We start from the raw sequence: 20,406 nt of genomic DNA on the forward strand, positions 1-20,406 counted from the left end.
TGAGGACTAGGATATTTTTTGGGGGAGGTGATCTGTAATAGACTTGTATTTAGCAGATTGACGGATGTAATTCAAAAAAGACTCACGACTATTTTTATAATGTGACCTGATACGTGGCAGATTAATATTCCAGCACACAAATAGAGAAAATGCTACAAAAGACCCCTGGGGTAAGAATAATACAAAAATAAATAATAAGTTAATTAATTAAAATAGATAATTAAATAAAGAAATAGATACAATTAAATATATATATATATGTGTGTGTATAATTAAACAAATTTGGGCATTAGGAATGTCATAAAAGCCTTCACTGCAAAACATAAAATAAATAGGTAATCGGCAAAGCACTTAAATACAATACTCAACATACAAACTGGCAAAAAATAAAAATTAACGGTAAATAAACATAAAAAATTATATATATATGTATATATATATATTTATAATTTTCATGTGTGTTTGTATATATATAAAATAAAGTAAACTAAGGTAAATTAAAAAATATTAGGGAAGGAAATGAATTTCTTTATAAAAATATTCTAATGCAAAGGATAATTGTATCCGATGAAAACGTATACGGTCTTGTGTAAAGGTTGTGTAAACTTATGCAACCAATTATTCTTTACTGCTGCAATGCATCATAAATAAATTATAAATCAAATTTACAAATAGTTTTGGTTAGAAAATGCTCTGCCGTTTTGTGTATACAGCTCCTATGCAGACCGATGTGTTTCCATGGTTACAGACTACAGACCAGCCCTGTGTGTAGTCTGATCCTGCAGTCCTATGCGACTCTATTCCCTTTGCCCTATCTACTTGATAACCTCCAGACAGTAGGGAAATGGGCAGATGGGATGGAGTGCCACATGACTGCCGCTGTTACAGCTACTATTATTACATCTATCAAAAACTTTCATGGGATATTAGAATTATTTTCCATAGCAAAAAATAAATAAATCGATTTTTAAAACTTGATGGACACGTATTATATTTCAAACTAAACATTAATAAATAAATATTCAAACATTTGTGACTGTGAGACTTAATATTTGGGAGCCACAAAAAATTCTTAATGATCAAAATATGTAATTGCAGTGAATGCGCAAGAAATGACTTCAGGAGATTCCCAACAAATAGAGTAAACCTAAGGCTATGTTCACACACGAGACTAAAAACGTCTGAAAATACGGAGCCGTGTTTGGAGCTGTTTTCTATAGAGTCTATGAAAAACAGCTCCAAAAACGTCCCAAGAAGTGTCCTGCACTTCTTTTTCGCGGCTGTTTTTTTACGCGGTCGTTTTCATCGGAACAGAAAGCCGTTTTTCCCATTGAAATCAATGGGCAGATGTTTGGTGGCGTTCTGCTTTCCGACTTTTTGGCTGTTTTTCGTGTGTTTACGGCCCCAAAAAAGGCCGAAAATAGGCCGTGTGAACATACCCTAATAGTCGATAAAGGGGTTTCCTCTGCATACATTTATATTTACAGTTTCTATGTTTTTCAAGTAAAAAAATGAAAATAAAAAAATCCAAAAACAACACATCCCACTCACACGTAAATCTCCTCTACATTTTCCCACCGTTTTAAAAATGTCACATTGATATCAGCAGCACAAGTTTTATATCATTTATGTGCCAGAGGGCCCGTTGGGCCCCCTCAGGCACCAGGGCCAAAGTGCGACTGCTACCTCTGCACTCCCTGTAGCCCCTGTTTGCGTCCGTTGACTGTAAAACATATATTAACTATTTATTTGCTTATAAAAATGTTCAACAATAAATTCTAACTTCACATTCATTCAGCTTTTATACCATTTCATTAAAAAATTATTTGACCAATTTCTCACCCACGTTAACTATTTTATACTAGTTTATACAGCATTCACATAAATGACCCACATAAAAGAATATCCTTGAAATAGGGAGGTTTTGACCAAATAAAAAAAAATAAAACATTTAAAGAAATTTCCCTTTGACCACAAATTTGGGTAAAAAAAAAAGGCAAACACTTAACAAAATTAAAAAAACTTTCTATAAACAAGATCCAACACAACATAAGGATGACAATAAATTATTGTGTTATGTTATATAAAACATGCTATCGTTTCTGGTTTTGTATTGAATTTTAGGGGTATGATTGGGTAAAATGAACTGAATCTCTATTAAAAAAAAAATTTGTTTCAATTTTGTCCCAATTTTTTTAAGTCTAGAAATTATATTTATGAGTGAGAAGAAGCTTAAGAGACTGAATTAAGATTTTTCAAAAAAAGCAATTGACACATTAATCCTAGCGAGTAGAACAGAATGTAGTGTCCACTTGGGTTCCATGCCAGGAGCATACGGTGAAGGTCTAGAGTCGTGGGTGAAGATGTCTTGGGCATTAAGCTTCTTCAGTATAAGTAATTCCATTAATGACAGAGGGATCGGCTACTTACTGTCCATGCATCGGTCCCGTCAACAATGCAACAATCATTGGTTGTTTTTGAAGATCCAGAATTCTGTCCGACGCCTTGTTATTCTACATTCATTGAAAATTCACAAACCTCAAGGAGATAATTTACATCAAAACATCTTAAGAAAAAAATAAGGTCAAGTTCTCGTCTTGAATTATATTAGTTGCTAAGTTATAACTTCTCCTTTGAAGGGATCCAGATGAAGGGTCCAGATTGTTCCTCAATTACCAGTTTGCAGGAGTTATATATATCATCCAAAGTGTCGCCTTGAACGATTGCTGCAAAAATTTACCAAAATTTTCAGAGACAATGTTATTTGTGGATAAGATACAATTGTACAACCGAGATTAGTCACTGCATAGAACAAATTAAAGTGCCATTCTACATAAAATAAAAAATTCAGTCCATACTCAGTGAGGATCTGCCCCTACACTGGGATAGAAGATACATTATCTGGCCAAAAGTATTTGGACACCTGACCATTACACCTATATGAGCTTATTGGACATCCCATTCCATAACCATGGATGTTAATTTGGAGTTGGGTCCCTTTCAACAGCAACAACTCTTCAGGGACAACTTTTGGAGAGTGTCTGAGGGAATTTGTGCCCATTCAGCCAAAAGAGCATTTGTGAGGTCAGACACTGGCTTACAATCGGTGTTCCAATTTATCATAAGGTGTTGGATGGGGCTAAAGTCAGGGCCCTCTGCAGACACTCAAGTTCCTCAACACCAAATTCCTCATCCCATGTCTTTATGGTGTTCGCTGTGTACACAGGGGCCCAGTCAGGAAAGGGCCGAACTCTAAACAGTTACAACAAAGTTGAAAGCTCCAATTGTGTAAAATAAATCTGTATGCTGTAGCATTAACATTACCCTCCACTGGAGATAAGGGGCCAAACCCTGAAAAACCGCCCCAGACCATTATCAGCGTTGTCCACATGCTTTTAGTGTTTCATCATCTTTACTCCAATTTGGGGAAAAATAAGTAAAAAACATTTCTGACCCACACCACAGAATTGTAGCATAGAAATTGTAGGATCGGCATCAATTCCCTGTGCAGTGTGGATTTAGAATTTTGGGTAGAGTTGCTCTTTAAAGATTTCAATTTCATACTTATTAAACATATTACTGGATATACTAATAAAAATAAAGAAAACCCTTGACCCTACTGAAAAAAAATTCTAAGAAACCAGCTGCACAAATAATTTGTGATTTCCTAAGATACTAGATCAAGCTATTGCGCTAATTTTTTGTTAATACAAAGCATCATCCCCCTGCACATAACTTTATGAAAATACCAGCTGCCTGTTGTCACCACTAGGGGCCTCTTGACCTGAACAGGAGCCGCTTACAAATCAGCCCCTACTGATAATAACAGTCAGTCGAAAAATATAGCAGCATAATCTAATCAAGTGGATTAGTGAAACACTTAATGCTGCTGTTTTCTTAGAATGTTTTTGTTTTTTAATGGTAGGTGCGCGTTAACAACAGTGACCACAAATTTTTTCGGCTTTGAGAAATTAGGGAAAAATCAACAAAAACATGTGAGGGGTTTTCACGACAGAAAGAGATATTTAAGGAGTCACCTGTAAAAAACTCTCCAAATTCCTGTTCTAATTTCAATGCTCGATCATAGGTTTTCCTCGCTTGTTCTTCTGTCAGACGCTTTCCGATTTCCCTGTATAAAATAATAATAAAACATGATTTTAAAAAGTATTAAATTGCTACAGATGTAAATTCAATGGAAAATGGTCTATGGTCTACATCAAGTTTTTATATTAAACATAAAATTTGGTAAGGTTTTTTTTTTTTTTACATTTTCCATATATTTTCAGCTTGTGCTGTATACACTGGGGCAGAATCATCTATCATTAGGGAGCAGAATTACAATAAAAGAGAACACCTCTTTTATAAAGGTGGGGGCAGATAACGCAGGAACACACTATTGGCAGCAGGTTATCAGGATAGCTCAGCGCCTCCTCCCTCCTCCCTCTCCCTGCACAGTGACCTCAGCACATAGAACAGAGCATGCTCACTACACTCTGTGATAAAAGTCAATAGGTTTTATTCGGACCGTTTCTTATGTCCAGGCGCCTGCTGTATAGCAAATCTCTGCAGCTGTTGAAGCAGCTCAGGCAACATGGCTGCCCCCATAAGCATGTAAACAAAAAAAATTATAATAAAAAAATACAATCAGAAAATAAAAACAAATGAGAGAAAAGAGTAAGTTTCAGTATAGAATGTTAACTAGTAAAAAAAATTAAAAATTAGGTGAAACATTCCCTTTAAGGGAGTCAAATCTTTAAAGTTATACGAGTCCCAAAGTGAGGAATCTATTATGGAGTGTAATGGGCAGTCACGTTAATTAGTGAGTAGGGTTTGACCAAAGTGGACAATGGTTTAGTCATTACACAGAGAATAACATACTTTCCAGCATTTTCATAGATTTCTAAATAATGAGGCCACACCCAAGAGCAAGCCAAACCCCACCCTAGAGCTGATGTAAACCCACCTTCATTCCAGGCCCTAACTAATGTACTTACATTAATGACTCCACAGATTTGGGTTTAATGAAGATCGCTATAGGATAAAGTTGTGCTACTTGTAGTCGCTTGATAGCGTTTCCCGATACGTCTAAAATACAGTGCTTTCCCTGTAGGGAAGGAGGTGAAAAAATAAGACCAACCATGAAAAACACCTGACAGTTCTGTTATATTATAAAATTATAATCAATAATATGACTAAATGGTTTTTACGGTTTATAACAATAGGCCAATCTAGTCACATGTAAAAATAAAAAAAATTGTGATATACTTACAATATAAATTTTTCTCAATTCCCAATCCCTGGTCTTTTTTGTTTACAAGTGAATGTGATGAAACGACATCCACAGTGTCACGTGACTGGATGTTGACCAACACGATGAAGTCAAATAGTGAGGATTGGCCCCCATTGTAACACGACATCACTGTGAACGTGACATCATCACATTCACTTGAAAACAGAGGGGATCGGGGAGTGACAGGGGTTGAGAATAGAGGGAATTTAGAAGGAAAGTGTATATTATAATTTATTTATACATTTTGAGCCCATAAAGACTTTTATCATAATCTGGAAAGTCCCTTAGAATATGTTAATTTAAAAAAAAGTCCAAATTTTTTTGGGGTAATATTGGGGCCAACAAACAAAGAGGAAATAATTTACCCTTTCTGACACAAACTTGACAGATTGTACGCTAGTTCCATATAAATTATCATTGTACTGCCCGGCCTCGATGAATTTGTGCTCTTGAATATCCTTTTCCATCTGCTCCCGAGATATGACAAAGTGGTAATCTCTTCCGTCCACCTCGTAGTCTCTCTTTGGTCTTGTTGTATCTATACAGTGGGCAAAAGTAGGTAAAAAAAATAATCTAAGAAAATTGTTAAAAAGAACCAAACCAAAAACCAAAGCCGCGGGACTCCTTTCGGTAACTTGAAATTTACTTTACTAACTATTCCCTATATGTCCGTTTTTTTTTATGTAGGCAGGCTTAAAATACTAAACCCCATCTACACAAGGGCATGCTTACGGTTTAGTGGCTCCAAACCTACCGAGTAGTTCCCTTTAAATGATAAAGTTCTGGCTGCCTACAGGGTATTTGGAGCTCTGTAACAAAAAAACGGGGCTCTGACTCCTATACAGATATTTTGAACCTAAAAATGACATGGTGTTAAAAGGTGGTCACTTATTTAAGATGAGTTGTTTGTATATGAAGCATCCTCAAACATTGCCTAGCATAGAAAATGTCCATCACAATAGAATTCAAAACACATTAAACATTATTAAAACTCATTATACTTACGAGGAACACATGAGCCAAATTTATCGGGGAACTCAGAGATCAAGTCGTCATTGACCCGGTCTTTCATGGGACCAAGAATAATGACCGGCCTGGTGTAATTAACTGCGGAGAGATGACAAGCAATAACTTTATTATATTCTGCATATCCTAGGTCAGTATTAAGATATCGGCGGAGGTTTTCTACTAAAAATCGTGAATTCAGAAGAGAAAATAAATGTTTATGTATGGAAGGAAGAAGCTGCCACCTCTGAGGGTCACCTTACATTATGTTGAGTATGACTGACGGATCTTGGAAAGATTTTTGTATCGGAAAATTACATCAACATCTTAAAAAAGAAGTCAGTGACATTGTGTCTTGCCTTAAAACTGGGATATACAAATGTTATTAGTAGGTTTGTCTATTAGTCACCCAAAAACATTTTCTTTACTAAAAAACTGTAAATTGAGGTCATCAATTAAAAGAACACTCCAAGCAAAATGGATACACCAATGCAGGGCCTGAGGGGGCGGTGCATGACACAGAGATTCAAAGGATACCAAAGACAGCATCCCTGTGCCATGCTCTGCCACCCTCAGGCCGGATTAAAGGAACTTTAATAATAATAATAATAATAATGATAATAGTAGTACATTTCCAATCAACTGGATAGTCTTGATCTTCTGCTGGACTTGAAAACATGGAAGCAATGGCATCAGACTAGAGGGTTTGTTGCTGAATGGTTACTGAATTAATCCAGGATCACTCCTTGGACTATGTTTACATCTGCATCTTGGCTACCATTCATAATAGAAGCCACATCGCTATGACAGACCCCATTGACTTATAGTAGGGTCAATCAGGGTTTCAGTGCGTTGAGGGCAAGTATGGCACTCCATGCTGTGCTATTCTTCCCGTCAAATGTGAAGGAACTGCTTTCGACAGTGTGAACATAGCCTTATGTGTCAGAATTACTGAAAGTATTGGTTCTCTATTAGTATTAATAATTATTATAATATATAAATTACAAAAAGTATTTAACATGATCCTCAATGCCAGGTAGCTGCCTCCATTTTGCACAGCCAATATAATTTTGTATGTACATATTGAAAGTCTCCGGGAAACTTACTCTCCTGCCTGGTTACTGGCTCATACGATAGAATACAGTCTTCTTGTCCTCCTGTTAAAGACAGATAAAAAAACAAAAAAAAACACCAAATGTTGTAAACCATAAAAACAAAGAGAATAGGAAGCAAGAACATGAACACAGAGGGGGAGACGTGACGGGTCCTGCAGCGCGGATTAATGAAGGGATGAATTATTGATCCTGTTAAACAATGGAGCCGGGGTCTTTGTTAATATATAATGGGAAGGATTGTGCGTGGAGATATTTCATTGTCCGATGAATCAATAACATAACAGTGTGAATCCTCCCCTGGAAGAATTTCCTTTTTGTTCTTAGTATCATGATATAAGAGACATAAGACCAAAAACGAGTCTGATGAGAAATATAAAGGAATTCTTCACATCTGTGGGACACAAAGTATAAGTTCCCTCTCCTATGGTTGGGGGGGGGGGGGGGTGGTTGCATCCCACCTGTTCTTAGTGAAGAATGCTGATCACTTATAAGTAAAAAGACGACTGAAAATTGAATTTGGCATAGAAAATATTAATTAGGAAGATCTTCAAACAGCCTACCATTTTTGTAGATACTGTTTGCTGAGCAGCCACCAAAAAATATTTGGGCTGTTAAGTAAAAGGGGTTGTTAAGAAAACCTATTTGCAAATACTCCTATGGCATTCTGAGCTAATAGAAAAGGGCCTTCATCAATTTGAGTGCAAAGCTGATACAAAGAGCGTCTCTCACCCTTGAGGACTTGACATGTCATGTGTTACATGGGCAACCCATTGTTTTCAAAGGGCACCATGTAATGCTTCATTTCCCCTGTGGTGGCACTATAGGGAAACGGAACACTTGCAGCCGGGTTCACTTATTAAGGCGATCAGATGGGGTCCAATCAGCAGGACATCCTGTGATGTCCTTATTGTTGGGGGAACCTTCTAACAAAAAGGAATTATCTAAAGTGGACATCCGCTTCAAGTTAGAAGTTTTTCAGTCCTCTTCTGAGGACAATTGTCTGTGTCTACCACATTACTATTAATGGGCTGGTAATGAGTACTAATATGAGCCACCAGCATTTTGATGGCTCAGACCAAAGGGTAGATTGCTAATTAACCCTTTAACTTTTTTATTTTGTCGATATAGCTGTATAGGGGCTTATTTTTTGTAGGACGACTTGCGTTCACAGTGCGGTAGACTCGACATGTTGACTTTATTCTCGGGGTCAATATGATTATGGTGATACCAAATTTATATATATTTTTTTATGTTTTTCTACTTTTACAAAGAATAAACTAAGTGTTAAAAATATTTATATTCTGTGACCCATAACTTTTTTTATTTTTCTGTCGGGGCGCGCTGTTGTTTTTATTGGTACCATTTTGGAGTACAAATGATTTTTTGATCACTTTTTCTTCCATTTTTTTGTGGGTGACGAGGTGACCATAAAACAGCATGTTGTCCTGCATTACACAGACAACCTATTGATATGAATGGCCTCTGTGTAATACTTAATTTTTCCTGTGGTGGCGCTGCAGAGTAATTGCACACTTGCTACCAAATATCCTCACAGATTACTGCTGATTACTGGGGGTCCCAGTAGGGAGACACTTTTTGATCATCTCCTTGTCAAGGGACCCTTCTAACAAGTAGGGATTGTCGTAAGCGGAGAACCCCTTTTTGTAAATGATTTTTATTTTACTTTGAAGCTACTTTCTTGGACTCTTTGCCAATATGATAGGCCGTAGTTTGCCACCATGGAACAATTGTGAAGTAGCCATGTGATTACTGTGGCTCCATCCCCAAATAATCTGTAGTCATTGGCCCATAAAGTGAACCCCAGCATCTGTAATCGAACCATAAGCAGAAAGTTTATAAATTTAATTAAGAGTTACTTGACTACTTTGCTTCAATTTCCAAATATTTTTATATTTGTTATGTTTTTATTTTGAACGAATTAGCTCCAAAGTTGAGGGTTTGTTCATCATTGTTGTTTCAAGCGCAGTAGATGATCCGTTATCTCCGGGATATGCCCTATGGTGGTTCTTCAGAAACTTCATAGAGAATAGAGTAGTCATCAAATGCAGGGATGGCTGGGGTTGTTCAGGGATGAACTTACCTTTAACGAACCCACTATTTCTGACTATACCAATCCCAAGTTTATTAGACAGCCCTAGCAGTGGCGGTGGGGTAAGCAGGGTAAAGGCCCCATTACATGGGCCAATGATTCGGCAAACGAGCGTTCATATGAACGCTCGTTCCCGATCACTGTCCTGTGTAAACAGGGCAACGATCAGCCGATGAATGAGTAAACGCTCGTTCATCGGCTGATCTGCTCTTTTATGCAGCATTATAAATTATCGTTGTCGGCAGCACAGGGTATATAGAGATATGTGCTGCTGACATGATGAAAATGTATGGAGACGAACGATCGTAGCAACGATCGCTCGACCTTATACATAAGCAATCATTGCTTCATGTGAAAGGAGCAAACGATCGCCGATCAACGAGCTGTCTCGTTGATCGGCGCTCGTTTACACAGCCCACATCGGGCCGTGTAATAGGACCTTAAATAGAATCAGCCCCAGGAGGGGCATTTTGATTTTGCTATGTGCCCCCCTGCTGTCTGTACATTCCTGGTGCTTGCTATAGGTATACAATTCTTTTATCAGATGCATTAAACTCAAAAGCGTTTGTATTGGCAATATTTTTGGTATTGAAAATCTATCCTCAGGGGCGTACACAAAAATCACGCCCCTCGCACCCCCTCCAACACAGACTATAAAAGGGATTTTTCATGTCTACATTTATAGTATGCAGATCTGATTCTCTATTATAACTGCCTGAAGTCTATAACCATCTCTCCTATGAATTTAGCTGAAGCCGTATCTGCGGGAGACAGATTTTTCCGGCACAATCAAGTGTCCTTGTACGGACGTTTTATAACAGTATGTGAAAATATTTCCTCCAGCCCGTAAACCTTTTCATCTAGATCATTCCATCTTGTTTTGACCTTACTGCCATTTCCATGGACAATCCAGGAAAGGAGAAATATTCTGTAGCGTTTATGTGCCTATAAACATTTGGGAACACATATAGGTACGAGTCATTTATACCACAGAATTTTATTTCTCTGTATATTTTTATTACTTCACATAACTGAGCTGTATACAACTCTCCCCATTCGGTAAAAAAAAAATTCTGGACCAGTAAACAGTGCCCCAAGTGGCTAGACTGACTAAGTACATGGGCATCCTGACTATCTCCCAACCAAGGGTGGGATCAGGTTGGGTTTTAACCCGTTCCATGCTTTGTTTCCCCAGGAGACAGGCGGAATCAGAGGTGTCTGGCAGCTGCTTATCTTGCTCCCAAAAATATAATACCCGTACTGGCTGAGCTGAACAGATATGTATGGGAGAGTCAAGGCCATAGCTGCTTGAGGCCTCTGCCTTTCTTCCACCACCAGTCTGCAGAAGAAGCAATGATGTCTACAGTGGGACCAACATGGTTAAGTGAGAGGTGAGTAAATATATTGGTGGTGGTGGGGGGGGGGGGGTGACCTTTAGGACTGTCCCTCCAAGCCTGGACTTTTCTTTCACTACACTACACTTATATACCAAGAAACTCCATTTACAATAATTCACCAATGTATTTATATTATCATAAAACTTCCCTTTATGAGCGGGAGTAACCCCAAGTCAAATGTACCTGTTGCCTTTCCAATCTGTCAGCAGAATACTGACTACAGACTACAACTACCTAGTCAACCTGTCAGCAGACACCAAATATTTAATGCCTACTACTCCACTTCAGAATATAAATCAGCTGTAAATTGCAGCCTGACGTCTGCATGACGGATACTACAATGGCGGAGCTAAATACGTATTTGTCTAGACCACATTGATCTACTTGGTGGTGGTTCTTCTGATATTTCCTGCAGTCATGGAAGGCAGTAGTCCATGAAAAACAGATGCCCAATATCGGTTATTGTCTAAGGATGTCCCTAGTAGGATAATAGCATACAGTAAATGGTAATTCGTCCAAAACCCTTGAACGGCCAAGACAAGACCCTTTGACTTAGGAGACCATCTGGAGAACATTGGACATCAGTAAGAAAATACCACGACATAGAGAAGGAGGACCAATTCTATTTTGTCCTATGGCTCCCTTTGTCGGTGTTCACTCCAATGATAGGAACTATTTCGATTTTTCCCATCTTTTTGGTATTTTCAAGGTCTGTTCCGGCCTACTGTGCATAATATCTTCTGAAGGCCCCACTCTCACTACTAATAGCTCGTCCGTGTAGTTGATGGTTAAATAAAAGTATGAAAAATAAAGACATTTTAGAGAAACCTCCGCCTGTCCCAGTCTCCCGGGTGCCATTGAGGAAGATGAATTCAACTTTCACAAACCCTTTTTTCCTCTCCAGGGTAATGCTCCACCTGAAATATTTTGCAGTTAATTGAAAAACTATATCTTGACCCATTTTCTAGCAGGATGAAAGCTAATCGCTTCCACGAGATCACAGGAGAGGCATTCTGAACTGCTAATATTTCCGCTTTTAGTGGCAAAAATTAGCAAGGCTTAATAATATTAGGAAAAAATGACCTGTCACCGGGACGTCTGACGTGGATTGCTAAGATTTTATATTTTCTTACTAAATTTATTAGTCGAATGGGGAAACTAGAGGCGGATAGCACAAGCTCTTTGCTTAAAGTGAAGCTTTCATAAAATGTAATCTTCAGCAATTCAATAGGAATTGTCTGCTTAGATTTCCAGAAACAGCGCCAATCATGTCAATGTATATGTAGGTCTTACGGTATTCAAGTGACTGGGACTGAGCTGCAATACCAGACACAGCCCATGGACAAGAGTGGCGCTGTTTCTGAAATAAAAATCACTCTTTTTTATAATCCTTTATTGATGAGTGGCTCCTCCTTATAATAAAGCTGACTATTGTAATCAATAGACATTTCAGTAGATATCGCCATGTCATATGAGATAAATATGTGCTAAAAATAAAGGAAGGTTGCCAAAAGAGATACGAGCCCTTTAATATGTCCATGTGTGGATGGGCCAAGCGACTTATAAGACTTTACTAGGTGATGGCTGATCAGTGCTGTGCTTGGTACCCTGTGTTTTGCCCAGTGTTCCCCCTTCTGCCCATCAGAATGATTAACTATAGCAAATTTTTTTTAATGGGAACTGGTAACCAGGACTGTCCACTGCTGCCGAAATGTGGAAACATGACAAGTTGTCGTTAAAGAGGTTGTCTGGTTTAGAAATCCAATTTTAACTATCCTATAAGAATATGAAGGCCCTCATCCAAGTAGCTGGAGAAAAGAGCGGCTAGAAAGAGTGCCTATGCCACTGGAGGACCCAACACATCAGTGGACTACATAGACAGCCTATTGATTTCTATTGGTACTATGTAATGCTTTACTTCCCCTGTGGTGGCGCTGCAGGGAAATAGAACACCTGCTGCAGGTGCCCCAGCAGATTATAGCTGATCGCTGCAGCCATGGGACAACCTTTTCTCAGCTTATTTTCAGGGGGCCTTCATAAAAAAGTGGACAACCCCTAATGCTTTTATGGATTGCTAGCAAATAAAAAAGCTCTTCTAAAATCCAAGTTAAAATGATCAGAATACATCTTCTCCAAGGGCCTCCAAAATGCTGCACCCATGACACATCTTCTCTCGTCATAGTTAACTAATCCAACTGTTGGCGTACTTGGCTTTGGACCAAGATACAACGGATGTGACGGTTGATTTCATCTATTTTCATCCATTTTGGATATAATGTATGCATTGCTTGTCATCAGTTGCATCAGTCATTGGTCATCCCATAGATGTCTATGTCATAGATGGTGGATGCGAAAACATTCATTGACCTGGTAGGTGTTGGATTATCAAATGTTCTGGACTACTGGATGGCCAATGAAAAGTATAGAAGAGTAGATAGTATGGACAGGAAGATGTGTAAACAGGGAGATGTGCTGCCGACACGATGGAAATGCGTAATAACGATCGCTCATCCCCATACATTACTGATCATAGCTCCTTGTGAATGGAGCAAACGAGTGCCAATTAACGAACGGTCTCGTTGATCAGCACTCGTTTTTACGGCCCAAATTGGCCAGTGTAAAATGACCTTTACGCCTTCCCTTGAGCTCTTGCATCCAGTTCGTACTCTGTATAGATGGTAATCTCTTGGGCCTCAATGCACACGACCATAAAAATCATCCGTAATTGCGGACCCATTCACTTCTATTGTCCACAGACACCTACCCGTTTATTTACGGGAAGGTGTCCGGGCTGTATAGGTGTACCGCAAAAGATAGGACATGTCCTATCTTTTGCTTTTTACGGCCCGTGCTCCCATACTTTGTATGGGAGCACGGGCCGAAAATGCGGACGGCTGTCCGCGGCCGTCGGTGCCCGCAATTGCGGCCCCGTGTGTATGGGGCCTTAAGGACAGGGCTCCTACCTTAAGTGGGTTTTAGACAGGACAATCGGAGTAACGATCGCTCGTCCGGTGTAAAAGGGCCTTTATGCATCTTGTAAACAATTACTTAATTTGGAATAGGATGGTGCTATATAAGAAATAATGATTTTAGGAATATTCCTTCTGTAATGATAAAGTTGTTGGTACTTGTGTTATGAACGGTCGTTTAGTACAGGATCAGGGACTGTGAAGCAGTCCGATTATTGGATTCTTCCTGTGATTTGGCACGGTGAAATTATAATTCTCTGGACACCTGCTATTTCCATCATTGCCCGCTGTCTGGAAAGTTGAGTCTCTTTTAGAGAAAATCTAATACTCAGCTATTTATGTCTCAGTTCTGCCATAAACACTTTTTTATTGCTGCTTTGCCCTTTTTCTTATCTTGGTGTGACATCAATTCGGCTGGACTGTAAACCATAGGAGGTTAAGAGGGAAGCAGTGAAAATGTCCCAAGAAATGACTGTTATATCTGGGGAAGAAATTAGCGCACGCTGAAAGAGCAACTCCAGACATGACCGATATTATCATCCGTGATAGTAGGTAAAAAAGAAGTTTTGCCAAATAAATGTTTTAAATTTTTAATCCTCCGCCTACATGCCTCAGGATGAAGGACAGATTTGATATTCTCTTAAAGGGCATGTACACTTTTGCACTGAATACTTTTTTTTTTTTATTGTCCCAATGCATTTAAAATAAAAAATGAACCAACTTTGCAAATAGTCTTCACTAAAAGTATCCTACTGATTTGTCTCTACAGCTCCTATGCAGAGCTATGTGTTTCCATGGTTACAGACTACAAGCAAACCCTATGTAGTCTGAACTGCAAGAAGAGAAGGCGGAGGGGGAGGAATAACACATTACTTAGTCTAGCCACACATTTCAAACAGGGGAAATGTAGTATTGCAGAATGTCCAATCAAATGAATGGGCGATCATCAAAGTAAAGGCCAGGCTGAGTCTGCCAGAGTATGTATTCCTTATAAGCCGCTACCCTCAATTGCTAGTAAAGGGGGGTTCCTAAGTGGGGGACCCCCATGATGTCCGTATGCCCTATAACGCATGCAAAAACCTGTGATGTAATATTACCCCTCTATAACTCTTTTCTAAGACTGCATCTCGAATATGGCATTTCATTTTTGGCTCTACGTTGTAAAATGGATATAGGAGAGCTAAAGCGGGCTCAAAGGCGGATGACTAAATAGTGTGGAAGGTCTCTCTTGAGAGGCTACAAAAATCGGGGCTTGTTCATCTTGGATAAAAAGACATCTTAGAAGTGATCCGATTAACGTATAAATATATGTGTGATCAATAGAAAGAACTAGCACATGATTGATCCATTCCCAGAACAGTACAAAGGATCAGGGGACATTCTTTACATGTGGAGGAAAGGCGATTCAGACATCAATATAGGAAAGGGTTCTTTACGTTTAAAGTGGTTAAATAGTTTAACCACTTTAACCGTAAAGAACCCTTTCCCTACCCCAAGAGGTAGTAATGGCAGATACAATGCCAAAATTAAAAAAAGAGGGCTAGATGTGGGTGACTAGATTATTAAATGGGATGAGAGGTCTTTCTTGAGGGGGCTACAAAAATCAAGGATAAAAGGACTTCTTAGAAGTGATCTAATTATCATGAATATATGTGTGGAACATATAAATAAGTGTGTGGTCAATACAAAGAACTAGCACATGATTTATTGGGTGGCGGATGCCACTGTTAGGTATCTGTCACAACCTATAGTAAACGTATTCGTCAGGAGATTTTCCCAGCGTATACGTCAAATGTACGCCAAAAACGTGATGTGAACTGGGCCTCACATACAAGCAGAGGCTTATTCACAAAAACAATGTAAAAATAATAGATCAGTGTGTGCAAAGTTTATATATAACACGTGTCTATATCAGCTTGTGCTGTCAAAAACGCTGAAACAGAGGCCGTGCAATATTATCTGCAAATGTGATAAAAAGAAATACTGCAAACCATAAACAGCTATTATAAAGGCCAAAATCGACATTTTTGGAGAGCACACAGCATACGTGTATAAAAATACAACTTAAAGGGGTTTTCTGAGTTATTTCAAAAGAAAAGAGCCTCGGCTCACCTCACAGATCGCCGTCGTTCCTCCCTGCCGCTGCGTATGGACATGATGTGCTTATATACCAACATGATCGCTGCAGTCGATCACTGGTATTAGTGGGTATACGGCACAGGATCGCTGAAATAGTTACTAGCTAACATTCCCCATATGTCTACTTTATGTTTGCATTGTTTTTTTCACATCCTTTTATTTTTCTAGAACGTTACAAGGCTTAGAACTTTAGCAGCAATTTCTCATATTTTCAAGAAAATTTCTAAAGGCTATTTTTTTCAGGGACCAGTTCAGTTGTGAAGTGGCTTTGAGGGCCTTATATATTAGAAAGTCACCCCATTTTGAAAACTTCACCCCTCAAAGTATTCAAAAACAGCATTCAGAAAGTATCTTAACCCTTTAGGTGTTTCACAGGAATTAAGGCAAAGTAGAGGTGAAAATTACAAATTCATTTTTTTTTTGCTGAAATTCATTTCTAATAACAAAAAATTCTGTAACACAGAAGGTTTTACCCGAGAAACGCAACTCAATATTTATTGCCCAGATTCTGCAGTTTTGAGAAATATCCCACATGTGGCTCTAGTGCGCTAATGGACTGAAACACAGACCTCCGCAGCAAAGGAACACCTAGAGGATTTTGGGGCCTCCTTTTTTTAGAAATATATTTTAGGCACCATGTCAGGTTTGAGGAGGTCTTGTGGTACCTAAACAGTCGAAACCCCCCAAAAGTGAACCCATTTTGGAAACTACACCCCTCAAGGCGGTTTTCTAGGGGTATAGTTAGCATTTTGACCCCACAGTTATTTTGCAGAATTTAGTGGAATTAGTCTAAAGGAGAAAAAGAACCACAACATTTGTAAAGCAATTTCTCCTGATTACGGCAATACTCCATATGTGGTAATAAGCTGATGTTTGGACCCACAGCAGGGCTCAGGAGGGAAGGAGCGCCTTTTGGATTTTGGAACGCAGATTTTGCTGGATTGGTTTTCAGTGCCATGTCGCGTTTGGAACGCCCTGGAGGGACCAAAACAGAAGAAACCCCCCAAAAGTGACCCCATTTTGGAAACTACACCCCTCAAGGAATTTCTCTAGAAGTATAGTTAGCATTTTTACTCCAAAGGTTTTTTGTAGAATTTAGTGGAATTAAGCCGTGAAAATTAATATCAACATTTTTGTCCACTAAAATGTTGCATTTTTTAATTTTCACAAGGGATAAAAGAGAAAAAGCCGCCCAATATTAGAAAATAAATTTCTCCCGAGTACGGCAATACCCCACATGTGGTCATTAATGTTTTTTTTTATTTTAGAAATGAATTAACCCTTTCAGGACTGATCCTTCTTTGCTTTTTCATTTTTCACTCGCCGCCTTCCAAGAGCCATAACGTTTAAGTTTTTCCATCAATAGAGCGGTGTAAGGGCTTACGTTTTGCGGGAGGAGTTGTAGTTTCTATTGACACCATTTAAAGTACCATATAATGTACTGGGAAACGGAAAAAATATATATTTGCGGGGTGAAATTGGAAAAAGCTGCGATTCCTCCATTGTTTTTGGGCTTTTGTTTTTACATCTTTCGCCGTGCGGTAAAAATGACAACTTAATTTTATTCTGCGTCTCAATACGATTACGGTGATACCAAATTTATGTAGGTTGTTTTATATTTGACTACTTTTACAAAGAAAATACTTTTTGTTAAAAAAATAAAATAAACATTTCTATCATCACATACTGGTCTGGGGGCTTATTTTTGGCGGGACGAGCTGTAGCTTTTATTGGTACAATTTTATGGTACAAACAACTTCTTGATCACTTTTGATTAAATAATTTTGAGCTAAGGTGACCAAAAAACAGCGATTTTGGCGTTTTCAATTCTTTATTTCTTACATTGTTCACCGTGAGCAATAAATAAAATTTTACTTTATTCTGCAAGTCGGTACGCTTACGGCAATACCATATGTATATAGTGTTTTTTATGTTTTGCAGCGTTTGCACAATAAATAACTTTTTTATTAAATTATTTATTTTTTGCGTCACCATATTCTGAGAGACATAATTTTTTTATTTTTCAGTCAAAAAAGCTGTGTAAGGGCTTGTTTTTGCGGGACGGGTGCTAATTAGCTAGCACATCGGCAGATCCCGCTCTCCGATGGTTAGCATGGCAAACGGAGGCCAAACAATGTCGGCGACAGTGTGCATCGGGAACGACACAGTGACTTCGGAGGCTGGTCCTGATAGGCTTCCATCCATGGCAGACATTGTTTGGCCTCCATTTGCCATGCTAACCATCGGCAAACCCCGCGATTTCAGAGTGGGGCCTGCCGATGTGCTAAAAAACCCCTAAAATGCATTTAAGGGGTTAATTGACGAAATCAGCGGCAAAGGACCGCTGGCCGGCAAGAGTGGAGTGTCAGACTGCAGTCCCTTGGGCCCACCATAGGAGATGATTTTGAAAGCCCACTCTTCATCTATACAGAACATGTGTGCGTTCACTTTTAATCATATCGTAATCTATGTTGTTCTCATTGTACACACAGGACATATCACGAATAAGGTCCAATAGGTTATTTATGAATAATCCCATACGATATAGACCTTAGTGCCAAGTAATTGGCTCCAAAGTCAACTCCAATTTGGGTTGTCTTCTGCTTTAACTTTGGGGTCCATTGTTGTTTCAAAGTCTGGGCCCACCGGAAGATTGATTGGTGATCTGGTGGGCCAGTCTGACCCCGCTTAGAGAGGTAAAAAAGAGAAACAAATGGATGTTTTTGAAAGAGAGACCATGCTTAGCAGCTTTACACCTATTTAGCTTTAATTATCTTGGGTTACAACATGTCTTCTCAATTCACATCCATAGCTACATCTAAATTTCTATTAGCTTACTAATAAAGTGGACTACACATTAGATAAGAATTGGCTGACTCCCCCCAAGCGTTGATGTTTATTTCAATAGGTGAGGAGGAGACATATTTCCGGATGGAACAAAGGATCGGACATGTTGAAACCCAACACACCCGATTCCTCTTTCCGTCAACATTTGCTGTAGGGACTGTTGGACTTCCCCACCTACACATTAGATCGTCGGCCATTTCCGGAGATATCTGCCTCATATGATCTCCTGGTAAGCCCACCCATGGGTGTGAATGTTTTCAGTAATACAGACCTGCATACAATTATAGGGTTTAACGTGTTTCGGACATAAGTTGCCATCAGCCTTACAAAGCAGAGTAACAATGAATCAAAAAGCGGCATTAGAAGAAGACAAGCATGTAGCTCCAAAGACATGGAATTCTATCAGAAGATCATGCATGACTATAAAATTGACAGCGCATATAGTTTTGGCATTCACTAGTGGGCAACAAATAAAAAAATTCTCGTCTGTGCATGCTGGGAGACGGGGGGGGGGGGGCTTTGGAAAAAAAAGAAAAGGAAATGGACAAAATTTGAAACAAATATAAGAAGAGGTAGCGGGTGGGGGAGAGGACAAGATTTAAATGTAGTGACCATTCCTGGGAACTTACTCAGAGCCTTTGTTCCATAATCGTCGTCACCTAATCCGAGGCTGTCCTGCCCAGCAGTACCCAGAGAGTGAGCAATGAGAGAGGAAGAGGAGGCGCAGAAGAGGAAGGAAGAAGTCAGTGGAGTTGAAATGAATACTACCATGACAGACCGTGCAAAATAACAACCAGGATCCTTGCATTGTCCATTCTTTGAATTAAGCTTGATGACATTATGAATAATAGTTTTCTTTGGGTTACAAGCAGAATGACCTTGAAGAAGAACAGCAACCATCAAGGTCAAGTACATAAGGTAGAGAGAAAAACCTTGGCAATGACCTAAAGCCTTGACAATTCTTAAGAGAACGTTAGTAAGATGTGTCCAGATTGACTCTTATGATTACGTGGACTTTTACTTTCCAATTTGGTTGTTTCCATACATTCTCTGTGGGCCGAGAACATTTAAGAAGCCCATAAAATGGAACATATCTTAATCCGGATCCAACCCCAGCAGACATTTTACTCTCCTAGGCACTTGGGAGCAAAAGTCCTGGTGGAGTGCATGAATAACCCCAATGATCTCTTCTGCCCAATGTGAGTGACCATGTTGAATTTCCAAAAAAGTGTAGAGATTAACAGTGTCACCCACCAGTCTTGTCTTCTATTACTAAGCAATACTCTGGGGATACTAAGCCCCTGCTAAAGGTAGTTAAAGTGGCTCCCCAATACATAACTCAATAAGAAACTCCACTCATGGTCTGTGGAGGCCCTTGGTAAAACATATATGTGGTGCCCCCAGTTTTCTGTTTTTTTAATTTTTATTTGGAAGGATGGAAATGGAGCGTAATACTGCCCTAATATTACTAAACACTGACCAAGAATACCATATTGTTCCCAGATAATACTGCCCTTCTGTGAACACATAGTGC

At 39.0% G+C, this 20,406-nt stretch overlaps 1 protein-coding gene across 11 annotated transcripts in view; it reads right to left on the reverse strand.

The window, feature by feature from the left end:
• Positions 1-469: 469 nt before the first annotated feature.
• Positions 470-20,406, reverse strand: part of DLG2 (discs large MAGUK scaffold protein 2) — a 1,355,189-nt gene continuing 1,335,252 nt past the window's right edge. For 5 of the 11 annotated variants that reach the window (XM_075851397.1, XM_075851403.1, XM_075851399.1 and 2 more), the window contains 6 exons: positions 7,402-7,452; positions 6,296-6,397; positions 5,656-5,828; positions 4,995-5,104; positions 4,038-4,129; positions 474-2,726 (listed from right to left, as the gene is read on the reverse strand). In XM_075851397.1, the coding sequence (XP_075707512.1) occupies positions 2,620-2,726; positions 4,038-4,129; positions 4,995-5,104; positions 5,656-5,828; positions 6,296-6,397; positions 7,402-7,452 (635 nt within the window). In that variant the 3' untranslated portion in view covers positions 474-2,619. Of the gene's footprint in view, positions 2,727-4,037; positions 4,130-4,994; positions 5,105-5,655; positions 5,829-6,295; positions 6,398-7,401; positions 7,453-19,501; positions 19,548-20,406 lie in introns of all 11 variants that reach the window. The other 6 variants (XM_075851398.1, XM_075851407.1, XM_075851408.1 and 3 more) reach the window with 3 other exon arrangements.

This window comes from Rhinoderma darwinii, chromosome 2, assembly GCF_050947455.1.
Source record: "Rhinoderma darwinii isolate aRhiDar2 chromosome 2, aRhiDar2.hap1, whole genome shotgun sequence".
In the NCBI taxonomy this organism is placed as follows: Eukaryota; Metazoa; Chordata; class Amphibia; order Anura; family Rhinodermatidae; genus Rhinoderma; species Rhinoderma darwinii.